This window comes from Mesitornis unicolor, unplaced genomic scaffold (genome assembly GCF_000695765.1).
Source record: "Mesitornis unicolor isolate BGI_N332 unplaced genomic scaffold, ASM69576v1 scaffold3429, whole genome shotgun sequence".
In the NCBI taxonomy this organism is placed as follows: domain Eukaryota; kingdom Metazoa; phylum Chordata; class Aves; order Mesitornithiformes; family Mesitornithidae; genus Mesitornis; species Mesitornis unicolor.
The window spans coordinates 530-24,524 of record NW_010207841.1 but is presented as its reverse complement, the minus strand read 5'-3'; the positions used below and the strand labels follow the sequence as shown (position 1 = coordinate 24,524).

The following is a 23,995-nucleotide window of genomic DNA, read 5'->3' as shown; positions in this document are numbered from 1 at the left end:
GGGATGGTGGCCGTTAGCTGTAACCACCCCGGCACGCCGGTGCTTGAGCACCTCTGGCTGCTGAGTAAACGCCTCTCCGTGATTTTTTCTTTTTTGTGTGTGTGTTCCTTCCTTGCCCTATGTAATTTTATAGGGAATGAATATGGTCATAATATGACAGTTGGAGAGCTATGTAACTAGTAAGAGAAATTGATTCAATCTTGGGTATTTTTCACTGTTATGACTGTTGAAATACCATTAAGTAAAAACAAGAGAACTGTCTTCTTCCCCTTTGATACGCAGCTCCTATGACATACAACCCATGTTGCCACAGTTGTCAGTCTACCAGTTTTCAGCCCATCAGCAGCTTAGAAGCCATCAGTGTTTAAAAAGTTAATTCTTCCTTTCTGTTCCATTTTCAGCATAAGCAGCAACTTAGTTAAGGAACAGCTCATCATGGTGTCAGATACCACCATGCTTACGATAGTTTCACATGCAGCCAGTCAGTCACCTTATATTGGATCATGCTGAGTCCCAGCCTGGTCTTGATTGAAGCTGAAGGAAATAAATACACTCTAAACGAGTAGATATTTTGAGTTTTACTTGTCTGAATGAATATTTTTTTAAACTCACTTAAGTGCTCAAGATGTAATGCTATGCATCATGAACACCCATTCTCAATTGCTTGTTGCAGCCCCAGCAGCATATGCTTGGAGTTAGTTCCGACTTGTCTTACCTTTTTTCAGGCAATTTTTTCCTGTGGCTGTGTTAGAGGGGTAAAAGGAAAAACATGGAAGTTGTATACAATGTCATTGTGATCTGCATCAGCATAACTTTATGCAGACCAGAAATGCAAGGTCTAGCTAATTCCAACCTCTGTTGAAGGAGATGTGGCATAATTTTAATTGGTCACAGAAGGAAAAAGTTGTTTCCTCTTATGATTGATGCTCAAGCATTTTTTGACATGTTCAGTCCAGAGGGATTTGTCAATGTTATAGTGCATATCTATGAAAATGTAGGATGTAGAGAGGGGAGGAGAGTTTTCAAAGTGCTGCCTTCTGGCCATGTCAGATTAAGCAAGCTGCTGCTGACAGCTAGCTACTAAAAGTGTTTGCCTGAATGCATTAAGCTCTGTGTAATTTTAATCTTACTATAATTTCACTCCACATTGTCTGACCAACTCTATTACTCCTCAAAAAGGGAGGAAGTCAGAGTTAAGTGGATCTCTGCTCTTTCTGTCTACAACTGTTGCCTGTGGGAATTCTTTCATTCATTCTTGATGTGAGACTGCTTCAGCCTTGTGACCAGTAGGGCTAACCCTAATGAGCTTTTCGGTGAAATAACACTGTAGTTGTGTTTGATACTGGATTTTCAGTATATTGCATTCCCAATTTTTTGACTGGTTTAGTTGGCTCCATTTTAAATAAAATAATGGCTGTTTTATAATTTTCTTCTCTTTGCAGATACAAATGATTCTTCTGTTTAACTGAACCATGAGTCTTGCATTACATGATCTGCTCATTTGCTGTCGTCGCCTTGAAAATGAGAAAGCTGTGGAGCGAAGGGTAACAAATTTTCTTTTGGTGTGTGTGCTTCATTTAGCAATGAAGGGAATCATTAATAATTCTTTTTCTTGAAATAATTTTTTAGAAGGAAATTGAAAATTTCAAGCGGCTTCTCCGTGATTCTGAAACAGTTCTCCAGCTGGACCGGAATTCTGATTCTAAACAAGGAAAGCAACTCAACTGGGATGCTGTATTTAGGTATTTTGGATTTTTTTCTTTGTGAATGATCAGTTTTCTTACATGGGACATAATTCTTTTGTTTATCAGGCCTATTTAAATGCTTATATTTCTGCAGATTGATTTAGAGTTCTTGTCAGCTTGTAAACAAGAAATTACTTATGTTAGTCTCTAAAGGAAATAAAGTAGGCAAAAATGAAACACTTATACAGAAAACTTAACTGCTAGGAAACTGATCATTAATTGGGTGGCTGTTTTTCCTTGCAAAAATAATAGTTACATTCTTTAATTGAAAATTATCCTCTGCACCTGTTTTTCAATATATGTTTCATATGTGGATTGTAGATAGCTTATTAGAATTTTTCACATTGCCGACTTATTCAAGACACAGTAGAAGGACTGTGGCTTCTGAATTAAAGAAGCTGTGCTGAGGTTTGTAGAGGCTCATCTTGGATATAATCTGCTTTAGGTGCACTACAAGATTGGACTGAGTGCGAGTGTGGTAAGTTCTTCGAGCAGCTGGGACCAGTGTTAAATTTCATGTTAAAAGCGCATCTGAAGTATTTATTTTCATAGACTGGTGTCTCTTCACCTTTCCATTATGTTTTTTTAATTTGACAGCATTGGAATAGTTCTTGTTTCATAGCTATACCAAAAATATCCTAAGAAGTATCTGATAAATTTTATATGTTGCCTTTGAGATAGCCTGGAAGAATACAAAAATACTCTAAACTGAATACAAATAGTAGACCAGAAAACCTACAGTAATTGTTAGTGACAAAGCCAGTGAAAAGTTTACTCTTGTCTTAGATCTAAAATCTGATCTATGTGTTAATTTTAAGTGATGAAAAAATAGGGCCTGAAGGTTTTCCTCAATAAAAGCAATGAAGAATACTTCTTATTATTTTGTTGTATAATGTTGCAGCATAAATAAAAAGACTCAGCATTGCTTTTTTCCTAATTATAAATTGTATGTTTAGCGTTATGCAAAGTTGAAAGGAACGTTTGGTTCCTATTCAGATTGCTTCTGGGTTACCTTTAAAATTTACAGTTTCTTTTACAGATTATTCCCGTCATGCTTAGACTATAATATATTTCAGTTGGTTTTAGTCTTTGATAATTAGAATTGTGAGAAGAACAAGTACTGGCATTCTAGGCTAAAACAACATTTACCTATTTTACTACATTTAGGAATGTGTAGATCCTTGATTAACCTCTCTTTTATTTTTCAAGTGTCTTACAGAAATATTTCCAGAAAGAAATGAAGAACCTGCAACTGACGAAACCAAATGCATCTGCTTCAACCCAAACGACCAGACAGAAAAAGATGCAAGAAGTTGGAAGTTTGGTCAAATATTTCATAAGATGTGCTAATAAAAGTCAGTAATATATATTAATATAGAATTACTGGTTTGTTTAGTTTTCGTGCTTTGCTTTCAACTTTGAATTTTTACTCTGAAGTAAGTTACCAGGGTAGGGTTCATCTTGCTCACTTCCAGGTGTTTGCAATTTAAATGTCTTCGTGTGAATCAGTCCTTTGTGCTCCTCTGTCCTTGTTGATGTTTGCAGTGCCTTTTTCTAGTTATTCAGTGCACATATAACTGATAGATCATCTCATGAGTAATTTCTTTCTTAGAAGCACTTTAAGAAGATGTTTCCTAGCAGAACTCTGAGCTGTAGGGATATTTTTAAGTAAACATTTACAAACAACTATTTCCAGATTTTTTTGACACACTTTGGGTTAATTACAGTCTCGCATTGTTTCTTCATGTAGGAGGACCCAGACTGAAATGTCAGGAACTTCTGATTTATGTCATGGAAATTATAAGAGATCCAACAAGTTGCGCTGCTTATGGATCTGACTGCAGTAGTATACTCCTGAAAGATATCCTCTCAGTTAGGAAATACTGGTGTGAGATATCCCACCAGCAGTGGTCAGGTAACATTTTTAAGCCTACTTTCAAATGTTTTTAATTTGTTTGGTGCCCTGTTATGTGAGGTGCTACACAAAACATGGAGTTAAATAGTGTCAGCATTGAAGGCTTACAGTTGAAATAAAGCAGCAAAGATTAGAAATTGATTTTTTTTTAATTTCTGCATACCGTTGGTCCATTGCTTGCTGAAATGTATGTCACATATGATACAAGCTAGTTACATACGCGTGGTTTCCAAGGGGCTTAATGTGTATAACAGATCCATGGGATGTTCGTTCTAGAAATAGCCTGAAAAACCATCGTGTCACTGTTATATGCACATATTGCATATAAAGAAGGACATAGAAAGCTTAAGATTTAAACAGACAAAAACAGGTTTAAAAGTTGGGTAGTGATATAGCATGCAACCTGAACTGAGTGGAAATGCAAACATAATTTTTCACTTTTCTGAAGATCAGACTGGACAAAGTAATCATATCACTTGTAGATGGCATAAATCAAATAGCAGCAAGAATTTTGTATGTGTCGTGTTAAACTGATGGCGATGGTTGGATCAATAATGTGCTACTGTGATTTGTGTGAGGCTGATGAAAGGTCAGCGTGGTGGTGATTCCTAAATGGGCCTTGAGATAAGAAAGCAGAAATCTGTGGAATGCGCCTTTCCTTCAGAAAACTTGTAAATGAGTGTAGAGCATGGATGTGTTCACCTGTGGGCTGGAGTGAACGACCTGAACCGCACGTAATCAAAATGTGGAGAGCCTCGGTACCAGCTGTTCTGATCTGTTGACCTGTTCCTGCTGCCCCTAATTCTTCACTAATGTGTGTGTGGCTGTAAATTGCTTCTGAGTGCTTTTATTGTGTATCTCCTAACACATGAAGCCCACTGTGCTTGAGCTATCCAAGTAGAGTAGAAGCTGATGGTGGAAGACGTTGACTTGTGGAAAGTTGACCATACGGCTATAGCTACTTTGCTGTGTGCTAACACAAGGCAGATTGTATCCCAGCTTAGAATGAATGTAACTTTACATCCAGTGTAGACAAGACCACATCTGTTTGGGGTTTTTTTCCCAGTTAACTTCTGTGAATAATAACATACGGCTGAATTCAGAATGGTGGTTTCTATATATTTAATGTAATATTTTGCTTCAGGCGTTTTTTTGTAATCCTGTGTAACACATATGCTTTTTATATCTATTTAGATATTTGTGACAGACATACACACCAAATGATATATACTCTTTTTTAAATACATTTGCAGAGTTGCTGATCCTTTATAGCCACTTATACCTCAGACCTTCTGGGAAGATTAACAGAGTCTTGGTGGCTCGGATAATTCACACACTTATGAGGGGGTACTGCTTCCAGACTGATGTGCTGAGTTCCGATATGTTTATCTTCTTTTCAAAAGCAATGCAGTGTGCGAGGTATGTTGCAAGTGCTCTTTTGATATGGTAATACCTACTTCTAAAGTATAAGTGATTTTAGATATTTGGGATTAGACTTGGGTAATAGCATGTAATGCTTCTTTAGATGTGTTTTACTGTTCTGGCTTTGAACACCAGTTTAATAAATTCTTTAAAATATTAATAACTTCTGCATTTGTTAGGCAAATAAGATTTGGAATATAGTTAATTCCTAGTATTTACATTTAAACAATTCATTTGAAAAGAAATAAGATTATTTTTTCTGGAACTTCGAGTGTTTGGTTTATGTTGCAGACAAGAGAAAAGTAGTGCAGGCCTGGATCATATTCTTGGAGCAATGAATATCTTCTGCAATAAGTTTGCTGCCAACTGTCGCATACGGATTTGTAAAATAGGGGAAGAAATCTTGCCTACGGTGCTTTATATATGGACTCAGCATAGACCAAAGGATTCTCTAAAGGAATCAATAATTGATTTATTTCGTCTCCAAGTTCTTTTTCATCATCCAAAGGGTGCAAAAACTCAGGAAAAAGGTATGATATAAAGTTCCATTTTTTAAATTCTATCATTGTATGTGATTGTTTAAATTATTGTGCTAACTCTCTGAATTTTGATACTCAGTCTTGGAAACATTAATGGGAGTGATGATTACTTCTCAGTAATTTTATGCTATAGGTTAATGTTAATTTTTCGAATTGTGTGCACTAAGAGAATATTAATTGTTTTAAGCCCTGTAAAAGTTGAAGTTTTTAATCAAAAGATTATTTTAATTACTAAATCAAAACACAAAGTGTTTGAAGAAGAGAAATAATAGTTTAGATTGAGTTTAGATTGCCACATGTATTCATATCTTGGCAAGTTTATTTAAACCCAGAAATTACTACTGTGTTCGAAGTCTGACTTACCGTATAAAACTGCTCAGAGAACATCACTTAGTAATCTTGTTTGTCTCTCATGGCCTGTTTCAGTTACTGCATAATTTAGTTAAAAAATATTTTTTTTTACTTTGTCTACAAATGGCAGAGTTTATAATGTCAGAATTTACATATTGCATTTCATTGAAGTCTTTCCAGTTAGATAAAGATTTGTTTATTAGAAACTTCATTTGTACCCTGATTACTGATATAATATGCTGATTAAATAATCCCTTAACTTTTTTTACTTTATGTATTCTTCATTATTAGACTTGTTTGGCAGGTCTGCATTTGTTGTCAAACTTCATATGCTTTACTTTGATTTTGACTGTATTTTGTGTTATATAGGTAGGTTTACATGCTGTATCAAGTTGATGGTACATACGTTATATCTTTTAATTGGTTTTGCATGTACAGGTGCATATGACTCAACAAAGTGGCAAAGTATCTTACATAACCTCTATGATCTGCTGGTTAATGAAATAAATCTCGTTAGCAGCAGAGGAAAGTACTCTTCAGGCTCCCGTAATGTTGCAGTAAAGGAAAATTTGATTGAGTTAATGGCTGATATTTGTCATCAGGTAACATATTTTTAGCTGAATATAAAGTTGACTATATGCTTACTGTGTTATACGTTTTGCTTTTTAAAGTAATGTGGCTTTTAACACTTCCTCAGAATACTTTACTGAAGTATTAGTACCTTTTTGTCTGTGTTCAGTTGTGTTTAGTTGTTAATTTTTGTGCAGTTTAGGAATGTTTGGACTCCTACATTATACTAGGTTTCGCTGGTGTTTCTTATTAGAGTATAAGCAGAAGTTCTGTTATAGTAAAGGACAGTAAAAATGCTCGTTACCTCTTAAGATGCTTTATGCAGCCATCCAAAGATGAACCAGTTTAGCTTGACATTTCAGTTTTTCTGTAAATACTCCTTCTTTTTAATTGCATATTTTTTTATTTTTCTTTATAAAGGTTTTTACGGAGGATACCAAAGTTATGGAAATTACCCAGTCGTATGCTATTTCACAGAGAGAGTCCAGTGATGAAACAGTACCAAGCAAGCGCAGGAGGATTGAACTAGGTTGGGGGGTAATTCGAGACAACCTTCAACGATCACAGAAGGATTTTGATATCATACCTTGGTAATAACACCTTCATATGAAATAGCACTACAGACATCTTTTCCTGTTTAGTTGTTCTCCTGAATACATTGTGCTTTCAAATTACGTGTCTGCATGTGCTGTAATTATATATCTGTATTGGGTCTGGCTGAGATGGACTTAATTTTCCCCGTAGCAGCCCTCATAGTGCTGTGCTTTGTACTGGTAGCTAGAAGGGTGCTGATAATGCGCCAGTGTTTTGGCTACTGCTGTGCAGTGCTCTCACAGCATCAAGGCTGTCTCTCCAACTTCCCTCCCTTACAAGTAGGCTGGAGGTGGGCAAGATCATGGGAGGGGACATAGCCAGGACTCCTGACCCAAGCTGCCCAAAAGGATATTATATTCCATACCACATGATGGCTGCTCAGCAATAAAAGCTAAGAGAAAGGAGGAGGAAAATGGGGCATCCGTTACTTAGTCCTGCTCTCCAGGAAGTGGTCAGACATCGCCTGCTGATTGGTAGTAGAAAACAAATTATTTTGTTTTCCTTGGCTTCTGCGCATGGCCTTTTGCATTGTTTTATTAAACTGCTTTTATCTTGACCCACAAAGGGTTTTTTTCCATCTTATTTTCTGCCCCTCCATCCTGCTGAGGAGGGGAGTGATAGAGCAGCCTGTTGGGCACCTGGTGTCCAGCCGAGGTTAGCGCACCGCAATATCTAAGCAGTAAGTTTAGATTCCCACAGCATTTGGAAAGTAATGAGTAGCGTTCTTGGCACTCTTACTTTAAAAGCTTGATATCTTTGTTTTGCTAAGAAAGAAAAAATGAGGCCTGGTAAACAATGTTGTAGTGTGTAAGATATTGCTGCTTCTGATATTTTACCTGTCTTTTGTTCTAGATATTACCAGTCCTTATGTTAAGTGGGGTGTGTGTGATCCAGCTTATGAGTATAAGGAAATTAACTTGAGGTTTACTGCTGCCTTAGGACAGCAACCATTAACAGTTGGCCATTCTGCACTAGTTCACACAGTTTGGAGTGATTCCTGGCCTAAAAACTGTTGAAGTGCAAGGCCTGGCATCTTAGGTTGGGCCCTGATTGAGGGCTATTTCGTTTGACATGAGGGACTTCTGAACTGGATGTATAGCTACACATCTTCCGCTGGCTGCTGCAGTAGCCCAGTGTGTAGCAGGGAGTCAGGTCGTTATTAAAAAACCACAGCTAGATTTTTCCAGAACTTACCAGTAAGTAGTCCTAACCCAAGAGTACTGACTGTTTAGCTAAAATAAATCATACTGGATGTTTTTTGCTATTGCCGTTCTTCTCTGTCTTTCTGACTTGGAAACTGCTGCACAGGATACCAGAACAGTGTAGCGGCTTTTGAGTTGGGTCCCGGGCTGGGATGGCAGGTTTGTGTGTATTTATTGCTTGTAGTTTGAGGCTAAGTGGCTATTTAGGATGCGATTGAGAAGTTAACACACCGTTCTGTGTAGAGTTGGCAATCTCCAAGAAGTACTGTTGGTACTGTAATTTACTCACTTGAGTAGATTTGCATCCATTGCTATGAGCAAAACCCTTCCAACTTATGATCTTCAGCTTAAGATTTTGTTCATTAGATAAATTTTATTTTTCTTATCTGCAGAGATTTTGTTGTAATGCTTCCTGTTTATGTAATGTCACCCTTGAGGTCACTCCCTCAGTCAGTGTATAACAGGCTAGTCCAGAAGGAGAAAAATCATTTTTTTGCATGAAATTTTCTTTGCCTGTTGCCAGAAATTGGTGAACTCAATTTGTAATTAATTACTAGTGACAGTGAGGCTAGATAAGCAGCCTTTACAACTAAAATCAGTAGAAATAGTGAATCCTATGACCTTTGATAGTAAACAAATCAACTCAGTACTGGGAAGTACTGCTGGGAACTGCTGGAGAGAGTCCAGCGTAGGGCTACAAAGATGATCAAGGGAGTGGAGCATCTCCCTTATGAGGAGCGGCTGAGGGAGCTGGGTCTCTTTAGTTTGCAGAAGAGGAGACTGAGGGGAGACCTCATTCATGTTTATAAATATTTAAAGGGTGAGTGTCACGAGGATGGAGCCAGGCTCTTCTCGGTGACAAACAATGATAGGACAAGAGGTAATGGGCACAAGCTGGAACACAGGAGGTTCCACTTAAATTTGAGAAGAAACTTCTTCTCAGTGAGGGTGACAGAGCACTGGAACAGGCTGCCCAGAGAGGTTGTGGAGTCTCCTTCTCTGGAGACATTCAAAACCCGCCTGGACGCCTTCCTGTGCAACCTCATCTAGGCGTTCCTGCTCCGGCAGGGGGATTGGACTAGATGATCTTTTGAGGTCCCTTCCAATCCCTAACGTTCTGTGATTCTGTGATTCTGTGATTCTGTGAAGTATAAATGTGAAATGACAATTGGAGAATGTTCATCTTCTTTTAAAGATGCAAATTTATGTATGTTTGATATTAATTGCTTCATTTTCTGTTTTCAAGGTTACAGGTTACAGCTCAATTGATATCAAAGTATCCCATGAGTCTTCCTACCAGTGAGTTACCTCCCTTACTCAATGTACTTCACCAGTTACTGCCTCAGCAGCGCCGAGGAGAAAGGACCCCATATGTGCTGAAGTGTCTTACAGAGGTAGCTTTGTGTCAAAACCAGAAAAATGATTTGAAGAGCACCCACAAGTTGGAGCTCCAGAGAACCTGGGCAAAGATTTGGTCTCTTACCATTCGTAGCGTAAGTTTCCAGCAAATTGAAGTGGAGAGCTTTGGGCTACTTGGAGCTATGATTCAAGGAAACCTTGTTGTTACAGATAAAGAGCTCTGGAAGATATTTTCAGGACCGGCATACAAGCCTTCAAGGTAAAATGGGAAGCAAAGATAATATTTTGTGTCTCATTCACATTGCTCTTTACTGTGCAACCAATCCACTGTGTTATTCAAAATAATACTATTGTTGTGGCTGTATTTCTAGTTAAGAACTGCACACGTTTGTGTTTTCAGTATTTGAAATGGGCAAAAATTCATATATAAGTCTGAAAGCAGAGACAGAAGAGGAAAGGCAAGTGTCTTCAAATGGACTTAAAACGTAAAATCTGACTGAAAGAGGTGTTGATTTGTTGAAGTTAAAATGGATATTTTCTTCTAAATATATTTTGACTCTCATATGAGTATTCTGAAACAGTCTTTAAAATAGACAGGAAATGCATGTAATAACCAAAATGTGGCTTTTGAAATGCAAAGATTCTAATAAAGGAGTTTTCCATTATGCGTGCTTTTTAACTTGCTTATGTACTTGATGCTCCCTGAGCATGCAGAAGTGCTGACTTTGCTTTAGAGTGATGACCAAATACCAGGTTGTTTCTCACAAATGTCCCATCTTCTGTTTTTGTTCCAGTTCTGCTGTATGTTGTTTATCATTACTGATGTCTGCCTATTTAGTGCCAGAAAATTTAGACATAGGAGTGGAACAGAATAATTGTGAAAGAAGTCTGGATTCTGTGTTAAAAGAGGCAATAATGAAATGGATTCTGTCCTGCTCTTTGGAGGAAGAAATGGAAGAATGTACAGAGTTGCCTCCTGTGCTCTGCAGGTAAAGTCTTTGTGGCATAATTTTGCATGTAAGCTCACCCTGTAACACAGAAAAGTGTTGTGCAGGGAAAAGTGGTTTTGCAGAATTGCATTATACTAATGCTTTGATAGAGTTTGTAGCATTTTTAAGCTGTCATTCTGGGGACATAATTTAGTTTTTTGTCCATAGCATAGCATAGCAGAAACATGAACTTTGTGTTAGAAATCTGAAGTGAAAACTTAAGATTCTTTGAAGATGCACTGTTAATCTGGTTAATGCTTGAGGAATCCCAGGAGCTTGTCTGCAAGAAAATACAGAACAATTTTCTTTTTTTTCTTCTGTTTTACAGTGATTTTCCTCATCTTATATTACAAAAAATTCTTGTGAGCCTTACAATGAAGAACTGTAGAGCTGCCATGATGTTTTTTCAAAATGATGCCAAATGGTAAGTTTTTAAATCAATCCTTATAGTAGCACTTCTGCAGTTTGTTAAGATGCTTTAAGCAGATTTTAAAATAGTCTTTTGCTGACAGAGTCAAAGTTTCAGGTACTGAACAAAATACCTTTATAAGGAATATGTGTATCATCTCTCTCCAGCAATACAGCTAAATATTTGGCTCTTTATCCATAAGTATGTTAGGTATTTTTAACTCGCTAGTTATTTTTTTTTAAATAATTTGTAACTTTTAAAAAGCACAAATACATATTTGAATACAACACTTTCCATTCTAAAGGAAGCATATGTCTTGAGAGTTTTCTTGAAGACAGATGCTAAGTAGAAAGTTGGCTAGATGCTTACTGTCGTTATGTGTTCATGCCACTCCGCCTACATTTGTGGCCTCAGCCATGCATTACTTGAGCCTGTTGGAGTCATTCTGTGGATGGTGGTGTGACTTTCACTGATGCATATATTCAAGCTCTTGGACTATACCCAGTTTCCTCTTAATGAAACTTAAATATGTATCACTTCTTCTGATGGAAGATAAAGATTTTCTTACTGGAAGTTAAAAATAGTAGTTTCAGGGCTTTTGTGAATTTCTGCTCTAGTTGTGTAAAATATGCTTGAGATCAGCCATCTTAAAACAGATGGTGCTATATGAACTAAAGTAGAACATGTGATGTGTGTGCAGGCCTCATTTTTCCTTGCAGTTTTGTCAGACAGAGCTAAAATGATAGTATCCATTCTACAATGAAAGTCACCTCGGAAATTAAAGGTCAACCAGAGGTTGGAAGCACGAAAAGATAAAATATTTTATTTTGCTTTTGTTTATTTCTTGCATTTAAATAATAAAGACTTGTAAGTCATATACTGGCTGCTGGAGTAAAAGTGATGTCTCTTCTTCAAGTGTGCAACACTTGCAAGGGAAAGAAGACAACAGTTTTTCTGATGTTGAAGAGCTGTATCTGCAGACAACATTTGACGACATGGATATTTTCGCTAACTTTGCAGTAAATGTTGTAGATAAAAATGCGACTGGTTCAAGACTTGCCATCAACCAGAACCTTAGGGAAACACTGGAGTACTGTCTTTTAGCAATGTCCGAAAAGCTTTTAAGCATCTATGCTCCTAAGGTAAGTTAGAAATTACTGTTCCAGCCTTATACTTGTGCTCCTAAACAAAATATTTTCAAGGCAAAGTATATAGATTTTCATTCCTTTTGCCACTAAAAGTGAACCACAAGAATTTAAAAAAAAAACTATAACCAATAATATGAAATAGAGAAGTCTGTATTTCTTTACATCATTGGCAAAATAGCCATAGTTTTCCGTAAGTATGTGGGAATACATAGAAGCTGCATAGAAGTGGAAGTGTGTGCAAAGCTGCCACATAAATCACTGCTATTCTGCTTTTTGTGATGTTGGTTTCAACTTCTGTGCTTCTTAAGGCTCTTGCCAGTTTTCTGCCAAAATAGCCTGAGACATAGATGTCTCAAATAGTTATGTTTTGTGAAAAGAGGAAGCTGTGTAAATTAGTAATTGTAAAGAAAGCCTCAAATAGGGATTATATTAACAAGAGCACAGCCAGTGGTCAAGGAAGCTGATTATCCCTTTCTACTTGGTGCCTTCGGAGGCCTTAAGAATAATTAATTATTTGTCTGCTCTTTCTCCTCTCATCCAAATAATTTAGACAGGTAAAAAGTGGTCTCTAAAATACTTCTGCAGTAAGCTTGCATGCATTTACAGCCAACTATGCCATTTGTTTGTTGAAACACTAGCTGCTAAGAAGCGATTTACAAATTTACCAAGATCAGAAGAGACAGCAGTAGAAATGTGATATAGTTCTGGTTAGTTCATACTGTCCTGGCAGGAGGTAAAATAGATAAATAGAGCATATGGGAAGAGCTGGAAGTATTGTTGCGGTGGAATCTAAAGGAAAGTGAGAATTTAAAGTATTGTGAAGGAAGGAAGCGTAAGAGCCATGGGAAATACAGAGAATATTATAGCATGGAGAGCCAAAAGGACTTGTGAGGGAGCTGAGACAACTACAAGGCAAAACACTAGGATGCAAAACTTCATTAATTTTGGTGAAATCTGTATATAAAAGTGTTTAAATAAGACTAAATAATTCTGTATTTTGGTGAAAAAGTTTAAGAATAAATCACTGTTATTCATACTGTGTATTTGATTTAGTCTAAGGTTGTTGCTGCAGAACACCTTGTCCGATGTGTCAGTCTCTTGATTGGTGTTCTTGGTTGCTATTGCTACACTGGTGTAGTTAAAGAAGAGGATGCCTGTAAATCAGAGTTGTTCCAGAAAGCTAAGGTAAGCAGCAATGTGTCTGGGAGCTATTAAAAATAAAACAAACCATTAAATACAAAATAATTTTAAAAATGCTCTTCATATTGACACATCTTCAGAGCATGAATATTTCCACTGGTTTCCACTTTAAAAAAAGGCAGTTGAGAGAGGTTTAAATATGTTACTGCTGCTGGAAGAGAGGTGTCACTGAAATTCTGTCAGTACACCAATGCATCAGTTTTGCAGTGGAGAGTAGTCCAAATATTGATACATTTCTGAGTCACCTCTTTAAAAAATAGATAATAATCATGGACATGTGGACACAAAACTACTTGGAGAATAACCAGTCCATCCATTTATAGGTCTTTTATGCAGGAATTTGTTAAGATCATTTGATAGTTTAAACCAGTATGAAGATAATTGCTATTATTATTATTATTACTGTCTGAGGTGGTTTCATGCTTAAGTATGGAAACCCCAAACTTACATATTATGGAGAGGTGCTGTATATTTCTTTTGTGATGAAAATTGTTTCAGGCAGGTCTAAGCCGTCTTTTTGTCCCTTCTGGATCAGAATGAGTAAAACAAAAATAAAATTAAAAAGTCCAAGCTCGTTGATGAACACTAAATATCAAACCTCTGTGAATGAGATTGTGTGAATGGGTATGAACGACAGTCATGTCCTTTTGTCTGTGTGTGTGTGTGTGCTGTGTATATACCAATGTATAAAGGAATTTAACTGAATTATTTTACCTGTGTTGTACTTTTACTAGTCTCTCATTCATTATGCTGGAGAAAGCATCTCTCAGTCTAAAAACAAACTAAATGAAGATGCCCAGATCAACTCACTGAGGACTTTGATAATGCAGTGTACAAAATGTCTGTGCAATTGTACCAAGGTAAAGTTAATATAGGAATTTATGGTTTTTTCTTTATTAATGAGATCACAAAATTAGAATATCATACATATAGTACCTGAATAAAATTAATTAACCTATCTGTACTCCTTCCTTTCTTACAGAACAGTGCTAAGAAGATACTGTCTAATATATTCCTGCGTTTGTTAACATCAAAATTTATGAATGATCTTGTAGATATTTGTAAAACTCTGGTAAGTATGTTCTGTCTGTTTCTAAATGCAATGGTTTTCTATGAGAGGATAGTTTTTACAATATCATAATTTGGAGGCAAATGAGATACTTATTACTGAAAAAATAAAAAACATTCATTTTATAGATAATTTCTTACTGGAAACATTTGTATTTAGCATTTGAACACAGACATAGGGGAAAAATGAGAGCAGATGGATAGAATTTGATCAAGGATAGCATGCCAGCTCACATTAAATAACAAATTATTTTACTTGTTGGAAATTTTTTAATACTGTATTAGAGTAAAAGTATATACAGATTTTATATCACAGAAAGAATTTCTATAGTACAGGACATTTAACTTTAAAGCACTTGTAAATCTTTTAAAACTTGTATTTATTTTGTAGTTTGTTGGACTTATGTGCCTTAAAACACTTCAGAGGTGTTTATTATTATACATAATAAATCTACTAACTGTAAATGACTCTTTTCTCACTAACAAAAGTAATAGGGTGGCACATCAGTGTTCTTAGGACAACTCTTAAAACTTTTTGGAACTTTGTCCTGTAGTCAGGTCTAAGTAGTCAAAATCCTTTGTTTTTTCAGGTAAAGAGATGCTGAGAGTCTTACCTTCTGTTAACTCGCCGTCTGCTAGGGAAAATAGTAATTAGTGTGCCCTCAAAAAGGTCACATGCCTTCCTTTCATATTGTGAGAAGTTTGTGAGTCTTGTAGAGAGAATTGTTTTTCAGATACTAACCGTGTCCTTGGCACTATCTGAAACACAAAGACTGGTATCTGCCATAGGAAGCTTGTGTCCTAAAGAGAACAGTTCAAATCAAACAGTTGATGTGTGAAGAAGACACACTTATCACAAAGGATGGAATTCATCAGTCCACTCAATGTAGCCCTTACTGTGTTCACCCGTTCTAGTTCACTGAGAAACTCTAGTGTCTTTCCATGTGTTATGCCTTTGATGTTTCTCATGTCCTTAAAAGCCAACTTTTAAAGGACGTGGTGTTTTTCTCAGATGACATTTACTGGAAAACCAGGTGAACTGGGAGAAGTGGATCCAATGGGGAATGATCCAGAGGAGAGTATAATGGAAGTAGATAACCAGGTATCTGATGATCTATTTGATGATCATTCAGTGAGTGACGTCAGTGACACAAACGAATCTGGTGAGATGCAAAATGTGACAGGTAAGTCTTCTCTGTGCAAAACTTTGCAAAAGCTTGTTTGTACAGATTGCTCTTTGCTTGAATGACAGTGAAATACAAAATTGTGCTTCTTTATTAATAGGTGAAGCAGGTACTTTCTAAACAATATATTTCTTTTGTACTTCATTAGTGTTTTAAAGATGTTAATGAAGTGTTCTAGCTCATTTGGAAGGGAGAAATTCATTTTTTATTTCATAACTAGTAAAATATAAGCAGAAAAGCTAGCTAACTTGTCCAAAGTCAGGCAGAAATTTTGGCAAAGAAGAGACTAGAAAGTGCATCTCTAGGATACCTGTGTCTGTCAGTAGACTGTGCTTTGTTTACCTAGAAGTAGTCCTGTTTAACTTTTCTCCTTTTCCTGATCAGTAATTCTTGGCAAGTTCAGCCTTCTTATAGCTGGACCTGGAGAGAGACCAGCGTGAATCTGTTTATTTCTGTAGGGGCTACAAGTACTGGTGCTCTCTTTTGTTTTAAATTCTTTCTTAACGTTGTGTGTATCATAGTTTTTAATCAGGACTATGTATTTTTTTTATTTTATTGATCGAGAAGGAAATCAAAGTGCATATTAATGCCACAAACGCAGGCTGGTCTTTTTTTCCTATCATGTTGAACAAGTGTCTTTAGAAGCATCTTCTCCAGCCATCCGATAAATGATTCTAATAAATTAAGTTTGTGATTGCAGAAAGTTACAAGAGTTCTAGGCGTTTCAGCAAAATGACATTTAACTATTTCATTTACATTATAACTGAAATTTCAGGTAAGATATTAACATAGTAATAATTGCCCTTATTTCAAATTTAAGGAAGATTTGAATCCATAATTTAAAATAATTTACAGTAAACAGCACAGAAGAACGCAGCTGCAGATGGTTCTGCTGAGTTCATTGTATCCTGGATAAAGAAATCAGCCAAATTTATGGGCACATAAAATTAAAAGACTCTGTTTTAGAGAGGGCCTTTGTAGAGGTGAGAGACACACTCAAGAAGCTGTTACCGATACAGTAACTGGTCAATAGCAAAGAAAAGTTGCTAATACTCTATCTGTTCTGAGAACTTAAATGAGTTTTGTTAAGACCTAAAATATTACCAAGTTTTTTATGTCTCTGGAGAAGGATTTCTTATATGAAAATCTTCTTTTCAGGTGCATTGTGCCCATTGGCTGAAGAACAGTTGACAAAGCAGGATTTACTTCTCCTTGAAATTCTGAGATTCTTATGTATTTGTGTAACCACAGTCCAAATTCAGACAGTGAGCTTTCGAGCATCCGATATATGCAGGAAGCTGTTAATGCTTACTGATGGCACTGTCTTTGATAGTGCTAAGCCAGTGCATCTGCACATGGTGAGTGTGAGCTTTTTTTATAGCAGAGCCACCTTTGTATTTGTACTGTTTTAAAATTAGTCTATTCTTGTTGATTTTATGTTTTGTCTTTCTCTTGTTATTGGTCCCCTGAGAAGACGTTGAACTGTCCACTTTTAATGTTCTAAAGTGTGCTGTGGTCAGGGAAAGAGCAGTTAAGATTTGTTGTAAGCCAGAAAGTAGAGTTGAGAAGCTTAAACATCTTGCCTTTATCAGTAATTATTTGTTAAATAGCTATAAGTAGTCTTTGTAGTAGAATAAGAACTGTTTTAGTTTCCAAAGGAGATATTTTTGACTGCTAAAACTGAAATTTACATGAGCCGTATTACCTTGTGTCAGTCTTTGGGTTAAAAGATGGTCAGAGTCTGACACGCAAGAGCTGACGGTAAGTATCCTTGCTGCCTGACTTCATGTAAGAGTTACTGAAAAAGTTTTGTGTTTTTTCTTTTTGTCTATTTATTTTCTTAACTATTATTTTCCATTTTGGTTCTTTTTCATTCCCCAGTACTTGGTCCTTTTGAAGGAGCTCCCTACTGAGGAACACTTCCTGCCTGAAGATGATCTTCTTATGCTTCTTAGACCTCTTTCGTAAGAGAGAAACTATTCAGCATCTATTAGAGCTATTTTAGTTCAACGGCTAGAGGACCTGGGAGCTCTGTAGTGTTTCAAGATACTTTTTCTTTCTTTCTTTTGCAGTGCTGTGTGTTCTTTGTACCATCGAGATCAAGAAGTTTGTGAAGTAATTCTGAATAGTTTGCTTCCTGTAGCAGTAGGGCTGGCCCAGTCCAACGCACATGTTGAAGAGACAAGTTATGCTCAGGGACAATTTTTGACAGTTGTTGGAGCCTTTTGGTATGTTTTAGCTATTAAATGCAGAAGTCTCTTGGGCATACAACTTTTTACTTTGCTATCAGTGTGAAGCCTGTAGTGCTGCTGTGTGTCTTGCTGTTGGTATCCTATGATATCTTTATCCAGCATTTAACCTACTAGATTTTCTGCATCGTATCATGTTTAGAGCAAAGAATCCTATCGTGATTAAGATGGTATTAGAACAGTAAATGCTACACTGTTGTGTATTAACAAAAACTGATTGTACTCTGAATTGCATCAGCAATTATAACTAGTGATAACTTCAGCAACCAAGAAGAAATATTGTTTACAGTTTTAGATTATCAATAAAAATGACAAATCCTTCCCAGCGAGCCTGTTGAGCACAAAAGACTTAACTGTGAGCTGTAGAAGCTAACTTGTTAGACTTGTTCTCAGAATTGTTGTCAACTTTTTCCTGTATTCAAATCTTCCTTATTTTAGGCATTTAAGTCAAGGAGGGAAATGCACAGCACCAGTAAGAGTGGCCCTTTTAAACTGCATGAAAGCCCTGCTTGAGGTAATCCCAGATTTTCTGACTTTCATTAGCATGTTAGGTATATACTAATGGTCTACTTAAAAACAGTATCTAAAAATCTTTTGCATACATCAGTGTATATTCCATTGTAGGTCTTCTGTGTATTTTAAACCACAATATTAATTTTATTCAGGCTGATCCTCATTGCAAGTGGGCGATCCTTAATGTAAGAAATGAAGATCTACGTGTGAGTGATGCTTTCCCACATTTACTTGCAGATAGTCACCATCAAGTTCGCATTCTTGCTGCAAAGTCAATTACCAGGTGATAACGTAGATCTTTTTTCCATTTATAAGAGTAACGCTTAATTTCACTTAACTGGGTGTTACTTCTGCTACTGTATAGCTCCTCTTTTCAGTACTTCTGGGACTTTAATCTTGATGGAATATAAAATCCTACCAAATTACTTTGGTTAAGGTTGTCAATTTTTGCCTACATTTCAGTTATTCTGTGATAGGAGATCTATATGTGTATATATATATATATATATAGAGAGAGAGAGAGAGAGAGAGAGACCTATGTACAATAGTAAATTTTGCACTAAAATTGTTATGCAAAACTTAAATAGGAAATAGCTTTTTATCCTCTAGAAATAGATTACATACATTGTGTAGCATAAAAACTTTTTCCAGGTATCGTGTGTTTTGAATACTGTATATAGTTCTTTCTCCATACATCAAAAATTATGTAATTGATCTGAAATGGAGGTAGAAGAATGATGTTCAGAAGTATGAAATGCTTTATGTACAGCTGCTGATTGCATAAACTCGAGTCCTTCAGCACAAAAAGAGTTGCAGGAGGTCTAAATTAACTGTACAAAATCTGGAGTAGAACAAAGTGAAGATGGCAGTCTTTTCCACTTTAAAGAATCAGGAACATCAAGTGAAGCTGACAGATTGAAGAGTCTAAGAAAATATGGTTTACTTTGTACAACATTCAGTTATCCTGAGTGTTATCCTACTGCCTTCACTGAATGTTTACAGGGGTTCAAAAAGCAAAAAATTCACAAACGAGCAAGTAATTGAAAGTACTAAATACGGTCACCACTTCTAACTCATAATCTGCCTAGGCCACCTGTGGACAAATGTTATATTCAAGGAATTATTATGCATACAAGGCAAATGTGTGGTGATCTTTCCTAGGTATCTGCTAATAACCACTTAGAAATGGCAAGAGTACCATTTGGTCTGATCCACTGTGGTGGTCTCATTTTTGTTAGGGCAAAGTGGGTTGGGCCTTTATCTAAAAAAAAAAAAATCTTTTATAAACTCTTTTTATGTATACATCTGTTCAATAATACATATTCCCAAAGTACTTCATGACATGAAATGTTCAGTTATGATGGATAACTGAAGTTTGGCTTCCTGCACTGGCAGAGATTGGGAAACTTTTATATGTTTTCATGCTGTTCTCTGCCATTTCACCCCAAGAGATATTCTTCGTGTTCTTGATAATGTTTGAGTGAGAGGAAGGAAAGTTAAGAAGAAAATAACGATATCCAGAAAATGAGATACTTATTATTTCATACGCACAACACACAGTAATTCTGTAGACTTCGTGTTATGCTAATAATTATTGTTCTTTCTTTGAAGTTTGTTTCAAGATGTGAAACAGAGAGATTCTTCTGGAATGTCAAAACCTCTTCCCTTGAAGCTCCAGCAAAAGGCTTTTGAGAATGTGTATCTGAAAGTTCAGGAAGGAATGAGAAATCTGGTAATCTTTGCCTAGGTTTCATCTGATCAGTAAGATGACTTTTAAAATGATTGTGTTTAGCTTTCTGAGAATATTAATCCTTCTGGACTTCTGATAATCTGAGGTGGTGCAACAAGGTGGCAGTCAGGCAATTACTTACACATTCAGTCAGTCACTGTTTTGCCCACATCAGAACTTTATAAACTTTTTCACTGTGTGTTCCAGACTGCTCTTCTGTATTATACTATTTGTTGTTGCGAGTTTTAGTTCTGTAGCACTTAAGAATCAAAGAAAAATGATGCCTCACTATTTTAGACAACATATGAATAGTGAATAAAAGGCAATGTAAATTCAAATTATGTGTTTATGTAGTATCAAAACAGCTCTGTAAATTTCAGTAAGATCATGTTTCCAGGGGTATTAGAGCAGTGGTTTTCACAAAACTAAAACTTGCTTAAGAAAAGTAAACTATTCAGAAGAAACTTCAAGTGAAGGAAGACTTTTACTCAAGTGCAGTGACTGGAAATGGTGTATATTACTATGGAATTTCTTTATTAATTTTTCTGTTACTGTCTGTCACTTTTCCTCCTTCCAAGCTACCATAGTCATCTGCATCATCTACATTATCCTTTTTTTTTCCTTTCATACTATCATCTGTCTGCATGTCATCTCTCTGACACATTTTCTGTTTCCTTTGACTGCTGTCTTGTAGCTTGATCTCATTGCTGAGGCCTCATCTCTGATATCTCATTTCACCTATCTGTACTGTCACCTCCAGCTCTTTGTCATCTTGTCTCATTTCTTTGTTGCCTTTGCTCTCTGTTCTGTCGCCTCAGCTTGCTGTTGTCTGTTAGCTTCTGCGCTTTCATTGCAGTTTCTTGTTACTTTTATTCAATATCCATCCCTTGCCAACACCATGCCTTAACAGGGGAAGAACTGCATTTGAATTACGAGGCAATTCTTTCCTATTTGCCTCAGGGAGGAGCAAAAAGAAGACTTGACTTGTCAATGGCTCCATCATATCTCTGTTAAGTGCATTGCCTGTGTTTGAACTGCTTGTACTATAACAAGGACTAGAGTGTGATGTATCAGCATGTGTGCTGGCACACTGGAAGCAGTAACTTCTGGTTGAGGAGTGGAGCAGACAGCTGGGGGAAGTAATTTTTAAGCAACCGAAGCAAGATTTCCAGTAGTATTTATATCAATGCTCTTAATTTTAAATTATTTATGCTCATTTATTAATTAGGAGAATGCTTTAACAGAGTACTTGTACAAGTTCTTCATTATTTCTTATTGAAGGTCAGAGCTGATGCAAGTCCTGAAGATCTTTTGGACAAACAGTGTAATGGAAAGGCAGTTTTGCTGATGCTTATAACCATGGTTCTGTGCTGTAGTCCAGTCTGTGAAAAGCAAGCGTTGTTTGCTATTTGCCAGTCTGTGAAAGAGAATGGATTAGAACCTCACCTTGTGAAAAAGGCAAGTATAAAATTCTGTTTAATATGTAAGTTATAAAATAAGATTAGATTGAAGTTGTAGCAGTACAAAATGCTTTTGTCAGTATTGAAAGATGTTAGATTTTGTAAAAGTGTGACTAATGTGAGACTAAAATATCTGAATGAATTTTTAATTATGTTTAATGACATTCATAGAAATAATGACATAAAATGCAATTTTGGTTGTAAATCTTGTATGTTAAAAGCACAGATCTGAAATACGAATAGATTTTTATACATTGAAGGTTGCACATCTCATTTAAGAAAGCCTTTCTACCCGGTGGAAGTAAAGTGAGTTTTCTGATGTGAAAAAGTTGTAAAATAAATGCAAAGTGTTGGAAGATGGTATGTGTCTTTTGGACTCTTACTTTGAAGCTGTTTATACTGCAGCCTCTCATGTCTGTCATTTTTTTGGAGTGTGCATATTCTCTCCTTTTTATCCTTTCTTTCTATTTGTTGCCTCTTGTTTTTGCACACAGATTTGTACTAGCTGTCCTTTCTTTGCATACCACTTCATACAGAGTAGTTATACTTCCTTGATTGCACTCTGTGGAGATAAAATAATACAAATAATTAAAGGATTGCTTATGCTAAATGGGAGCCCAGTTATGCAAATAGTCATTAAAAGGCTGGGGAGGGAGAATGTGGAGGTGTAGTACTGTCAGTTTGCCCATAGTATCATGTACTCTGCATGCTATTTCTGCTATCTTATTTCATGCACAGGTTTTGAAAAAAGTATCTGATGTTTTTGGCTATAAAAGTATAGAAGACTTCATGACATCACATTTGGACTATTTGGTGATGGAGTGGCTGAAAATAAATGACAGTGGTTATAGCCTGTCTGCTTTTCCTTATGGTCTTCTGAACTATACTAGCCTTGAGGAATTCTACAGGTAAGTTTGCTGTATGAAGGCAGTTTATTTAAATTTATTTACAATTGTGACACAGTGTTTCAAGTTTCTGCAAGTAGTAATGCATCAGGATTTTGTTGTAAGATAACAATTTGAGAGCTTTTAAAATGTATTCCAAGTATCTTGTATATTGTATTTACACTGGTAAGATTTTTTATATAGTAGTAACTTAATAATTATAAATTTGGTTATACAGTAAAGGAATGGTACTTGCTATATTATGTTTAAGATTTTTTAAAAAATCCAATTCAAGGATGTTCTGAAAACGTATTTACTACGTGTAGGTCTTGTTATAAAGTTTTGGTTCCACACCTGGTGATTAGAAGTCAGTTTGAAGATGTGAAATCACTTGCCAACAAGATTGAAAAAGACTGGAGACAGGTTCTAGCAGATTGTTTTCCAAAGATACTTGTGAATATCCTCCCGTATTTTGCCTGCCAAAGCCATGGAGAGAGTGAAGTAGCAGAGCAAAGAGATACAGCGTCTAAAGTCTACGACATGCTTAAGGATGAAAACTGCTTAGGAAAACAGGTATCTGTTTTAAATGTGGCATTGAGTTCAATGGCATTTAACAGCCCTGAAAGAAACTTCTGTATGTTCTGTAAAAACGTCAGTAGTACAAGTTTATAGATACAAAATTATTATTTTAATAAAGCCAAATTAGCCAAATTTTTATCCTAAGTTTTTCAAGTATCTATTCAATAGAAACTTTCAGGCAGACAGTTGACTTAATGCATAAATTTTTCAGAATGTAATAATATTTTTTTTACCATTCATTGTACATGCCTGAGTTTCCCTGTTATATATCTGTTTAAGTCATGTTTTCCTCTTAAAATGTTTTGTTGACACTTTATAAGGAGCCATCTTCCCCAGAGGCAGACTATATTCAGAACTAGTAGTAAAATTAAACATATTTTTTTTCCAGATACAGTAGGAAAGCAAATTTTTCTCCCTGCAACTGCCATAGATAAAGACTTAACCAGGCTTAACTTCAGAATTAATTGTGTGTCATGGATAATTGAACAAAAAGAGAACCCACACAGGAAAAAATAGGTTTTCTTAGAAGGAAAATAAATGTTAAATTATTTTAGCTAAATATTTTTTTTCTTACTAAAACACTATTTTTTCTCTTCTAGCAAATTGACAGTTTATTTCAGAATAACTTACCAGAGATCGTGGTTGAACTGTTGATGACCTTACATGAACCACCCGATAGCACAGTAGAAGGAGCTCATCTAAGTAAATATATAAGGTACGCGTTTGTAGATTTTCTAAAGGCTGAGTGTGTTTGTATAGTATTGTGCATTAAAGCATCTCTTCAGGCATAAGTTGAGAATGAATTATTTCATTGTCATTAGTAGCGGTGTGTCATAGACATGCTTTCTCACATAGTTGTTCCACACTATCAGTAAGGAGGACCTCT

The 23,995-nt window shown here is 36.1% G+C and overlaps 1 protein-coding gene across 1 annotated transcript; it reads left to right on the top strand.

The window, feature by feature from the left end:
* Window positions 1-1,472: 1,472 nt before the first annotated feature.
* Window positions 1,473-23,824, top strand: LOC104546778 (serine-protein kinase ATM-like; the record flags this gene model as incomplete). The annotated part of the gene is made up of 26 exons (XM_010192260.1): window positions 1,473-1,544; window positions 1,630-1,742; window positions 2,955-3,100; window positions 3,496-3,660; window positions 4,914-5,079; window positions 5,374-5,612; window positions 6,411-6,574; window positions 6,963-7,132; window positions 9,585-9,956; window positions 10,492-10,686; window positions 11,015-11,110; window positions 12,012-12,237; window positions 13,303-13,428; window positions 14,178-14,303; window positions 14,426-14,515; window positions 15,524-15,695; window positions 16,854-17,053; window positions 17,577-17,659; window positions 17,768-17,923; window positions 18,383-18,458; window positions 18,610-18,740; window positions 20,069-20,189; window positions 21,468-21,644; window positions 22,385-22,554; window positions 22,857-23,103; window positions 23,709-23,824. Coding segments are annotated over exons 1-26 (4,115 nt in total), but the record flags the coding sequence as incomplete, so codon positions are not given.
* Window positions 23,825-23,995: the final 171 nt, after the last annotated feature.